Raw genomic sequence first — 12167 nt, 5'->3', positions numbered from 1 at the left:
GAATTATAGTTTCAGTTACAGCAGATTAGATCTAAACCTTGTATCCACACACAACGCACACACACACACACACTGCACCCACACACACACACACACACACACACACACACACACACACACACACACACACATATACCCCCCCCCCCCCACACACACACACACACACACCCCCCCCCCACACACACACACACACACACACACACAAACAAACACACACATATACCCCCCCCCCACACACACACACACACACACACACACACACACACTCACACACACACACACACACACACACACCCTGCTTGAGATAATGCAGCCAGGGCAGCCTGTGACATCAATGCCGTCCCTTGTGCTGATTGGTTGAGCAGTGCTCCAAGCTGATCCCCCTGCTTCTGTCTCAGATGGATGCTGCTGCGGGAGGGAGGCAGGGCTACTGGGAGGCAGGGAGGGAGGCAGACAATGTAGCGGGGGCTGGGCAGTGCACACATCACATGCACCACACATCACATCCACACAACACAAACATAGCTCTTCTGGATATTGGGAGAATAACAGGAAGAGGAGGGAAGGATGGGATGGGAAAGATTGTATGTATCTGTCTCTATTAGAGGGCTTTCCACTGATCTCTGTGTGTTTGGTCGTGTGTGTGTGTGTGAGGGGTGTGTGTCGGGGTAGGAGGGGATTGAGGCTGCAGCAGGCAGTCAGCCCCCAGCAGCTCAGCTCTGTGTTGTCACCGGGGAAACAAGCGACCAACCAGGCTGAGGCAGCCCAGACCTGTTTTGCTTCCTGCCGCCTGGAATAAAAGGGAAAGGAACAGCTCTGTTTTTCCCCTCTTTCTTCAGTTTTTTTCCCACTGTGGATAGCCTTTCATCATCAACTCCCACAGACAGACAGACATACAGAGGCTCACAACAAGCTTGCAATGTGAAGGGCACAGGGAGGGAGGCAAGGAGTGTGTGTGGATAATGGCTCACTATAAGGATGTAGCCGTCAAAAAGACCTCTTCTCTCAACCTGGTGACGGGATTCTTTCAGTATCTCCGCGGTAAGTAGGCCAGCAGCAGTGATTTCTATAGATTGTCATCTCTCACTGCATCCCATCCTCTCATCCTTAGTGGATGATTGAGTTCATGCGTATGGAAAATAACAAGGAACCAAGCTTGGAATGTGATTTACATGGAGGTGAACCAGATGCATAAACCAGATATATATATAGACACAGCAGCACTATGTATGTAAGGCATATGGTGGAGGATTTAGTTAGTGCAGAAAATAATAAGGATAATAAGGAGTTTACTGAGACTTTGGTTTAGCTAGGTAAACCAGATACAGCACTATGCATGTTGTACGCTTCACTGGGCATCCCTGTATGTGCATCACTGATGCTCCTTCAGATTACACTATATGCCTTTGAGTTAATATGGGTTATTTTCTCTCTGTGGAGGCTTTCTATTGTTAGCATAGCCCTGTTCTCCAGCATCACGTGACCAGCGAGTATACTTTAAGTGCGGATGTTTAAAAATGGCCACTGTGTATGTGCAGCATTGCTCAACCTACTGACACATATGCACATGTCACTGTGTGTTTAGTGAACTACAAACGCTGTGCAATGCAAGTCACCCTTTTCTTCTATGAAGCGACAGATGTTTTGTGTAGTGTGAAATCAGAAATGTATTATGCATGAGGCACAGAGTCTGTCTGCATATATTATCCCCCTCGCTACAAAAGCGCAGGCTGGGGGTGACCTGAAAGAGTATGCATGCCGTTATTGGTGGGTTGGACACTGAGCAGTGAGTCTGCAAGATGTGTGAAGCTGTGAACAGAAGTCTCCTCTGCTTATACTTTGATCTACTTAGGACTCTTACTTTGATGGGACTTTTAGTTGAGCAAACACCTGTCAATATCTAATCATTATATGTGATTGTATTATAAATATATGTTTTTTTAAAGGTGGTTTGGGTGCATCTTTAGTAGGGCCGGGAGGATACCAGTATCATCATATTTTTTACATGGCAAAAATGAAAACTTGTGAGCTAAAGCTTGGAAAAATCAATAAATGTGAGTTTGATGATGTTTGTTTCCATCATTAGGGCTGTTTTCCTAAAGAATTTAAATATGCTTTGTGTTTTGTTTCCTTGCCACGATACTAACGAGTATCATGATGCTGGTAATGTCCTGTTTAGTCATTAGGTACAGTTGAAGTCGGAAGTTTACATACACCTTAGCCAAATTATTTTAAACTCAGTTTTTCACAATTCCTGACATTTAATCCTAGTAAAAATTCCCTGTCTTCGGTCAGTTAGGATCACCACTCTATTTTAAGAATATGAAATAATAATAATAGGAGAGAGAAAGATTTATTTCAGCTTTAATTTCTTTCATCACATTCCCAGTGGGTCAGAAGTTTACATACACTCAGTTAGACTTCTGCCGAAGTCGATGCCTCTCCTTGTTCGGGCGGTGTTCGGCGGTCGACGTCGCCTGTCTTCTAGCCATCGCCGATCCATTTTTAATTTTCCATTTGTTTTGTCTCTTTTTCCCACACACCTGGTTCTCATTTCCCTCATTATATGTTGTGTATTTAACCCTCTGTTTCCCCCATGTCTTTCTGTGGTATTGTTTATCTGTTTCATGTATGTCTGGTTGCGCTAGGTTATGTCAACCCATATTGTATTTCGTGTTCGTTGTGCCGTGTGCTTTTGGTTCGCCTAAATAAAAGGCTCTGTTTGCTACCCACTATCTGCTCTCCTGCGCCTGACTCCCTTGCAGCCATTTACACATACGTATTTGGTAACATTGCCTTTAAATTGTTTAACTTGGGTCAAACGTTTCAGGTAGCCTTCCACAAGCTTCCCACAATAAGGGGTGAATTTTGGCCCATTCCTCATGACAGAGCTGGTGTAACTGTGTCAGGTTTGTAAGGCCTCCTTGCTCGCACACGCTTTTTCAGTTCTGTCTACAAAATTGTACATAGTATTGAGGTCAGGGCTTTGTGATGGCCACTCCAATACCTTGACTTAAGCCATTATGCCACAACTTTGGAAGTATGCTTGGGGTCATTGTCCATTTGGAAGACACATTTGCGACCAAGCAATAAGCTTTAACTTCCTGACTGACGTTGTGAGAGGTTACTTTAATATATCCACATAATTTTCCTTTCTCATGATGCTATCTATTTTGTGAAGTGCACCAATCCCTCCTGCAGCAAAGCACCCCCACAACTTGATGCTGTCACCCCCGTGCTTCACGGTTGGGATGGTGTCTTCGGCTTGCAAGCCTCCCCCTTTTTCCTCCAAACATAACGATGGTCATTATGGCGAAATAGTTATATTTTTGTTTCGTCAGACCAGAGGACATTTCTCCAAAAAGTACAATATTTTTCCCCATGTGCAGTTGCAATCTGTAGTCTGGCTTTTTTATGGCGGTTTTGGAGCAGTGGCTTCATCCTTGCTGAGCAGCCTTTCAGGTTATGTCGATATAGGACTTGTTTTACTGTGAATATAGATACTTTGTAGCTGTTTCCTCCAGCATCTTCACAAGGTCCTTTGCTGTTGTTCCGGGATTGATTTGCACTTTTCGCACCAAAGTACTTTCATCTCTAGGAGACAGAAAGCGTCTCCTTCCTGAGCGGTATGACGGCTGCGTGGTCCCATGGTGTTTATACTTGTGTAACATGGAAATTGCTCCCAAGGATGAACCAGACATGTGGAGGTCTACAATTTTTTTCTGAGGTCTTGGCTGATTTCTTTTGATTTTCCCATGTTGTCAAGCAAAGAAGCGCTGAGTTTGAAGGTAGGCCTTGAAATACATCCACAGGTACACCTCCAATTGACTCAAATTATGTCAATTAGCCTATCAGAAACTTCTAAAGCCATGACATAATTTTCTGGAATTTTCCAAGCTGTTTACAGGAGTCAACTTAGTGTATGTAAACTTCTGACCCACTGGAATTGTGATACAGTGAGTTATAAGTGAAATCATCTGTCTGTAAACAATTGTTGGAAAAATGAGTTGTGTCATGCACAAAGTAGATGTCCTAACTGACTTGCCAAAACTATAGTTAGTTAACAAGAAATTTGTGGAGTGATTGAAAAATGAGTTTTAATGACTCCAACCTAAGTGTATGTAAACATCCGACTTCAACTGTATGTCCACATGTTCCGTTGTTGTACACCTAAATGTTTATATATGTGCGTTCAAGGAGCTGTAATTGTGTTGCAGGATGCACCAATGTATCTCTCCTCTCTTCATCTCTTCCTCTAATCTTCCATACCACTGCATAACTTCCTTCCTCTTTCACCTCCTCTATGCCAGCCTTTCCCTAAACTCGGAACCCCAAGGGGTGCACGTTTTGGTTTTTGCACTAGTACTACACAGCTGATTGCAAATATCAACTAATCATCAAGCTTTGATCATTTGAATCAGTTGTGGAGTATCAGAGTAAAAAACAACATTTGGGGTCCCCATGACCGAGTTTGGGAAACTCTGTGCCATATCCCTGCTTAGATTACTGTGTGGTCTGGGGCTGCGCAGATCAGAGGTCTACACTCGTGAACAGAATGGATACTACTCACAACTCAATTAAATATTCACATTGTTTGTGAATGCACTTACTTGAACAGGCTGCAAGAAGCGTTGGGAATAGAGAATATACTTGAGCTATAAGGCACGGGTGGGGTGGTATATGGCCAATAAACCATGGCTAAGGGCTTTTCTTAGTTGCGGAGTGCCTGGATACAGCCATTAGCCGTTGTATATTGGCCATATACCACAAACCCCTGAGGTGCCTTATTGCTATTATAACTGGTTACCAGTTTAATTAGAGCAGTAAAAATAAATGTTTCATCATACCCGTGGTATACAGTCTGATATACCATGACTGTAAGCGAATCAGCATTTAGGGCTCGAACTACCGATGAAACAGGGGAGGCAGCAGTTTTGAGCAGGGTAGGCAGTTATCTTGTGTGACATCATGTATTGACCATGTTCTGTACCACTTCAATTCCAGATGAACAAGAGGCCGTACAGAAGAGGACCTTTACAAAATGGATAAACTCCCACTTGGCAAAGGTAAGAAGGTATCCTTTACTATGTCTTTGTGCTTCAACACAACACTTGATAAGATATGTGTTGTGTGTTAACACATCATGATGAGTTAACTATCATGCCACCCGCAGCTTCCCTTTCCGTATAGGAGCGGAGATGATGAAATAACGTTATTACAATGGTATAATCACTGATATACAGCAATTGTATCACTATGATAATATTGCTATCCCGAATATTATCCTGACCTTTGTTATCAGATGGCTGTAGTAGTATTGTACTGCTGCCTTTGACCGCCCAGTTTTATAGCTGCTCTCTGGACAGTGGCATTTCAGTAGTCCTCGTGACCCTGTGTGAACAGAGATTGGACCATGAGATGAGGGTTGTCATCCAATCATAATGATTCTGCGAGGCACCTCCTAGTGTAATGGAACCACATTATGCAAACAAAGTGTCAGAGGTTTTTATGTCAATTTTGTACACGTGGAAAACTACAGTTTGATTGAGGCCATAATAGACAGTTCACATTTCAAGATATGTTTTTCCTCATTCGGATGTTTGGATTGTGTTACAGTGTAGCTACTGAGTTGTTTGTAGAATCAGTCCTGTAAATGTATTTTAAACGAGACCAGGGGAGAGTGAGACAGAGAGAGACACTAGTAAAGATGACTCAGGGCAGAGATCCGTGTGTTTCTCAGTTCCTCAGTAAGCTTACAATATGCCTGCAGCATGCCTTGCCGAGCCAATGTGATGGACAGAGTAAAGTTGACTAGGAAGGTAGAACTATCCGTGTCACTGTGTTGTATACAGGAGATCACCAGGGCAGAATTTTAGAGAAGATAATACCTGTAGAGTAAAACTGTGTGTGTGCACGCGCTTGTGTGTGTGTGTGCTGCGTTTGTGCCTATAAGTATGCCTGCACACTTGTGTGTGTGTGTTTGTGTGTGTGTGTGAGGGCGTGCGTGTGTGGATATATTTGTCCATGGCTAGATTTGGCAGGCAGGGAGAGTTTAGCAGCACGGTGCAGATGGAGAGTGTGATGTGGGAGGAACATTTCTCTGCAGGAAGCAGAGTGTGCTCCAAAAGGCCATATGACAGTTCAGCTATTTAACACTATAAACATACTCATCATGAGTTATAGCTATATATAAACACATAGGATAGCTCATAATGGCATCATCATCATCATCATCATCATCATGAGTATGTGCATAACGCATTACAGATATGTGCTTCATAGATACTGTTAGTGCCAACCATGTTTTCTTGCTGTATTTTAGATAGCCAGGTTTTGCTGGCTCAAACGTTTTCGGTGACACAGCACATTGTGCTGCTGCTTGGCCAGACAGGGTGACTAATCAACTAGTACAGGGTTTAAGTTTTGAACCCAGCGGAGAGATCTGTCTTTTGTCCTGTCACATTTGGCCCACGGGGAGGCAGTTCAAAGCGTGGGGTCAAAAACGTTGGAAGAATCTGAGTAATGTGGCTGGCCAATAAGTCACCACGGAGGTCTATTCCTCATTATTCATGCTGTACACTTATACCCCCTCTCTCACACACACTCTCACCTCTATCTCTCTCGCTCTCTCTGTCTCTCTCTCTCTCTCTTTCTCCTTTCCTCTCTCCATCTCTCTCTCTCACTCTCTCTCTCTCTCGCTCTCTCGCTCTCTCTCTCTGTGCATACCAATGAACATGTAGAATAAGCCTAGCCATGAGCCTCTCGCTCCAGTTCACTAGCCTACTGCTACTGTAGGAGGGATTCAAATCTCAATTCTTATCAGTTCATCTCTCAAACAGTTTATCTAATCTCATCTAAACCTTTTCCGTCAAGTAAGCAAGCCATTCTGAAAGGATTACGATAGACCACATGACGGTTGCCTTAAAGTTCCCATTTTAAAATAGATTTTTTTAATCAAATTCTGAATGGAACAAAATGTAATATGTTGGTTTTATGATGGAAAGTGCTGGCCCTTTTAGTTTGAACTTTCACTGGGCAGTCACGCTTTTCCCATTGTGTCCATTTCCTCTCACGTTACCAAGCACTTTTGCATTGGTTGAATGTTTTATGACAATGTGTGCGTGCGTGTGTGTGTTATGACAGTATGTGTGTGCACATACATGTGTGTATGTGTGGGTGCGTGTGCATGTGTGTGTTTCATGACAGTGAAAAGGTCTTGTCATGTGACTCCTATTTTGTTTGTCACAAAACCCAGGATGGGCTTGATGTTTTTTTTTTGTACCTTGTGACTCATTTAAGTGTAATGACATTCTGGAGATGTATGGTTTGTGTTGCTGGTCAAATAGTTTAATGTAATTTATATATTTAAATTGATCTTGTTGTTAGGATACTGGTGGTCATAAAGGAGGAATAATATTATCTAAAAGACTTCCATTAGATTCTGTCTTTGAAGCAAAGAAAATAGAACAAAAAACAGTGTATACTTTTCACACTGTTGTACTCCACAGTCCCAGCCAACTTCATCCTGTCGTCCTGTCATGCAATGTGACGAGTTGTGAAACGAACAGCTCAGCCTGCCAAGACAATTCCCACAAAGACCAGCGTTCCATTAATGAATGCATTGTTTTCGTGTATGATTTCTGAGAATGTTCTGTGTGTTTCATGATGTAGTTTTCTCTGTCACCTAACTCCGTCAGAATTCCCTCAGCTCTGATAATACATGGATAGTTGGATACAGTGTGTTACATGAAACAACTATGCCCAGCTAGGGTTAAATGGACCCATGCTCTGATTTTGCTCTGAATCACACTGCCTCAGGCACGGGCACCTCGCCATCTCAGATGCACAGGCACCATCTTTTCAGCTGCAGGGGAGCTCTTTCTGTTCTCTTTATAGTCCAGCCGCTAGCTAGCCAACAAGCTCTGTTCAGTCTGGACTCCAGTCTGTAGCTGGCTCTGCTTTCTTTTCTCCTCAACACAAGGGCTGGGGAGAGGGCTGTTCAGTCTGGACTCCAGCCTGTAGCTAGCTGGCTAGCTCTACTTTTACTCCAACCTGTATAGTAGCTAGCTAGCTCTGCTTGTACATCAGCCCGAAGCTAGCTAGCTCTGCTCTATTTTCTCCTCAACACAAGGGCTGTGCGAGAATGAATGTGTTGTGTTTCTACGATTTACTTATTGAAAGATTATAGTGGATTGTAATAAGATAATGTCTTTATTAACTTCTTATGGCTGCAGGGGCAGTATTGAGTAGCTTGGACAAAAGGTGCCCAGAGGTGCCCAGAGTAAACGGCCTGTTCCTCAGTCTCAGTTGCTAATATATGCACATTATTATTAGTATTGGATAGAAAACACTCTGAAGTTTCTAAAACAGTTTGAATGATGTCTGTGAGTATAACATAACTCATATGGCAGGCAAAAACCTGAGAGGAAATCCAAACAAGAAGTGAGAAATCTGAGGTTGGTCGATTTTCAACCCAAGCCCTATTGAATTCCCAGTGGGATATGAATGAAGTTGCACTTCCTAGGGCTTCCACTAGATGTCATCCGTCTTTAGAAACGTGAATGAGGCTTCTACTGTGTTGTGGGACTGAATAAGAGCTGAATGAGTCAGGTTACTGGCAGAGAGCCATTTCCTGGTCATGCGCATTCCACATGATATCGCCCTGCGTTCCATTGCTCCTCTAGACACAAATGATTTCTCTTGTTGGAACTTTATTGAAGATTTATGATAAAAACATCCTAAGATTGATTCTATACTTAGTTTGAAATGTTTCTTCGACCTGTAATATAACTTTTTGAAGTTTTTGTCCGAAGTACTGCACGAGCGTTTGGACATGTGTACCTAACGCGCTAACAAAAGTAGCTACTTGGACATAAATAACGGACATTATCGAACAAATCAAGCATTTATTGTGGAACTGCGATTCCTGGGAGTGCATTCTGATGAAGATCATCAAAGGTAAGGGAATATTTATAATGTGATTTCTGGTTTCTGTTGACTCCAACATGGCGGCTACTTTGATTATTTTTCTGAGCGCCGTCTCAGATTATTGCACAGTTTGTTTTTTCCGTAAAGTATTTTTGAAATCTGACACAGCGGTTGCATTAAGGAGAGGTATATCTATAATTCCATGTGTTAACTTGTATTATCATCTACATTTATGATGAGTATTTCTGTTGAATCGATGTGGCTATGCAAAATCACTGGATGTTTTTGTAAACTCAGATTTATTTTCTAAATATGAACTTTATCAAACAAAACATACATGTATTGGGTAACATGATGTCCTATGAGTGTCGTCTGATGAAGATCATCAAAGGTTAGTGATACATTTTACCTCTATTTGTGCTTTATGTGACTCCTCTCTTTGGAAAAATGACTGAGTTTTTCTTTGACTTGGTGGTGACCCTACATAATTGTTTGTGGTGCTTTCGCTGTAAAGCCTATTTGAAATCGGATACTGTGGTGGGATTAACAACAAGATTACCTTTAAAACGGTATAAGATACATGTATGTTTGAGGAATTTTAATTATGAGATTTCTGTTGTTTTGAATTTGGCACCCTGCACTTTCACTGGCTGTTGTCATATCATCCCGTTAACGGAATTGCAGCCCTAAGAAGTTTTAAACAATAGGTGGTCTATAATTTGTAACAGTATAGCCTACCAATGACCAATTAATGAATGTATTAGTTTCACTGTTGAATCTTCTCTTCCCTAGCGTAAACCACCTCTAGAGGTCACCGACCTCTTCGAGGACATCAAAGATGGGGTGAAACTTCTGGCTCTGTTGGAGGTGCTGTCTGGACAGAGACTAGTAAGCGCTGCTCTTAATATATACAATCATTGGTAATGCTGGATTATTCTGTTCATGCTACAGAGTTCAGTCGTATTTAATTACCATAATATTGTATTGAACTTTCTTGCTGTATTTAATGTGAGCGCTCTGATAAGATTTTGTGTATTTACAGTACTCCATATGGAAAATACACTTAAACTTTACTTGAACCCTCCCTCCTCTCTCCCCAGCCATGTGAGCAGGGCCGCCAGCTGAAGAGGATCCACTGGGTGTCCAACATCGGCACCGCCCTCAGGTTCCTCGAAGGCAGGAAGGTAAGCACGCCCTCAGAGTAACTACACAGTATTTTCCCTGAGTATTTTGTCATAGCTCGAGTTTAACATGTAACCCTAAGGGCCCATTCGCAATGTCACATATCTTCTAAGGGTTTTATTCAAAACATTTGGCCAAGGCTTGTGAAAAGAATATTCATCTCTGTTTAATGCTAGCGGTTTGAAAATACGACATTGTATCATAGTGTTTATGAACAAAGATAGATAAATGGAGGCAATGCATGGAAATATGTATCTATGCAAGGCCATATGGATGGTACATCCTCTCTCAGTCAGTATTGCTTTGAGGCCTGTATCTTACTGTGACCTTCTCTCACCATGCCTGACCTCTGACCTCAGTCTGTGTACCGAGGATCCCCGGTCAGTGGCTGCCTGTAAAACACACTGTGTTCATATACTGTATGCATTCCTTTTGTTTAATTCACGGTGTCTATTCCTAGCTATTCTTTGATTGAGCCATTCTTTTCCTCTTTGTGCATCTTGACTATTGTAGTGCCATCAACCAGGTGCTTTCTGGTTGTCATGCAATTTTGTATGCATTTTGAAACTTTGGAGTCAAATCTTTCCTGCCCTCTCCTTTCTCCAACCTTTGTGAAATAGTCACATCATCCAAACGAATCCTACAAAAAGACGAATGTAAATATGCAGCAACCTTAATGTCAACTAGTTTGCTCATCCAAAGTTTGTTACAGTGATATTCACTCCATTGGCTTTATTGTTACTGTCCTGCCAAATTGAGTACTCTACAGCTTTTATGTTTTTCCTTTGTTGAGCTTGGCTGTTTCTGCCTCACCTGCTTCCGCTCTTCCAAATATCACGTTGTTGCATCAGAGAGCTGATTTTGATGGCTGTGAAAGAAGAAACATAAAATTGTCATTACTATGCCCATGGCCCACTCACTCAACAATGCCTTTATTTGTTAAACATTATTTCAGAATGTACCTATGTATGAGTACATGTATTTCCCAGACATTTCATTTCATGACAAGTTGTGAATTGCAGTTAAATTGGGGTTTTCTTTCCCAACAGATCAAGCTAGTCAACATTCATGCCACTGACATCGCAGACGGTCGACCATCCATTGTCCTGGGGTTGATATGGACCGTCATTCTCTACTTCCAGGTAATGTGTTGTTGTATCTGGTCAGTTTGACACTTACATGTTGTAATATGACTGTCTGTGAATGTTAACAGTGTCTCACAACTCTCCGTGAGTGGTCTTCAGTGTTGTTTTTACCTGTTATATCGAGAAGTGACACTTTAATGCACTTTTTTAATCTAATCTAATCTAATCTACATACAGTTATTTGATGTTGCTATGGTTACTCACAGCATGTTTGCTCTAATTGCTGACCCTCTGTCAGATCGAGGAGTTGACCAGTAACCTACCAGCCCTGGCAGCCCTGTCCAGCAGTACCTCCTCAATGGACAGCATGGCCAGTAACTCAGAGACGGGCAGTCCCCCTATGAAGAGGAAGGTAGTACCTAAGAAGTTCCAGGGCAACGCAAAGAGGGCCCTGCTCAGATGGGTGCAGTGCACCGCCGCCAAGTACGTATGCCATTATATATTTGGCCAGCTTTTCTAACCAGTGCTCCAGCGGGCAAAACGGGTTGAAATGATGTCATTACAACTAAATTAAGACCAGTTCAACATCATTTTCTCTACCATTTTCTCCACGTCAGCCAAGAGTATAGGAAACAGAGCTGTCTGTATCACCCGAACTGTCTGTATCATAATTTGAGTTATCATTTCAAGAGTGCTCTGCCACCGGCCCGCTGTAAACATATACTTCTGTTTGTCCCAAGGCGTCAGGGCATGGAAGTGAAGGACTTTGGTGCTAGTTGGCGGAGCGGGGTGGCGTTCCACTCTGTGGTCCATGCCATCCGCCCAGACCTGGTGGACATGGAGGTGGTGAGGAGGAGGAGCAACAAAGAGAATCTGGAGGAAGCCTTCTCATTGGCCGAGAACGAGCTGGGCATCCCACGCCTGCTGGATCCAGAAGGTTACTACCTCTCCTCTTCTATTTAATGAAAAATA

At 42.6% G+C, this 12167-nt stretch overlaps 1 protein-coding gene across 11 annotated transcripts in view; it reads left to right on the top strand.

The window, feature by feature from the left end:
* The first annotated feature begins 502 nt into the window (after positions 1-502).
* The window catches only part of syne1b (spectrin repeat containing, nuclear envelope 1b), a 137606-nt gene continuing 125941 nt past the window's right edge, over positions 503-12167 (top strand). For 7 of the 11 annotated variants that reach the window (XM_036954559.1, XM_036954553.1, XM_036954555.1 and 4 more), the window contains exons 1-8: positions 503-1041; positions 5005-5066; positions 9721-9816; positions 10029-10112; positions 10470-10490; positions 11160-11252; positions 11494-11678; positions 11936-12132. In XM_036954559.1, coding sequence (XP_036810454.1) covers positions 963-1041; positions 5005-5066; positions 9721-9816; positions 10029-10112; positions 10470-10490; positions 11160-11252; positions 11494-11678; positions 11936-12132 — 817 coding nt within the window. In that variant the 5' untranslated portion in view covers positions 503-962. The remainder of the gene's footprint in view (positions 1042-5004; positions 5067-9720; positions 9817-10028; positions 10113-10469; positions 10491-11159; positions 11253-11493; positions 11679-11935; positions 12133-12167) is intronic. The other 4 variants (XM_036954554.1, XM_036954549.1, XM_036954560.1 and 1 more) reach the window with 3 other exon arrangements.

The sequence above is a fragment of the Oncorhynchus mykiss genome, chromosome 19 (assembly GCF_013265735.2).
Source record: "Oncorhynchus mykiss isolate Arlee chromosome 19, USDA_OmykA_1.1, whole genome shotgun sequence".
Classification (NCBI taxonomy): Eukaryota; Metazoa; Chordata; class Actinopteri; order Salmoniformes; family Salmonidae; genus Oncorhynchus; species Oncorhynchus mykiss.
This window is presented reverse-complemented; position numbering and strand designations above follow the sequence as displayed.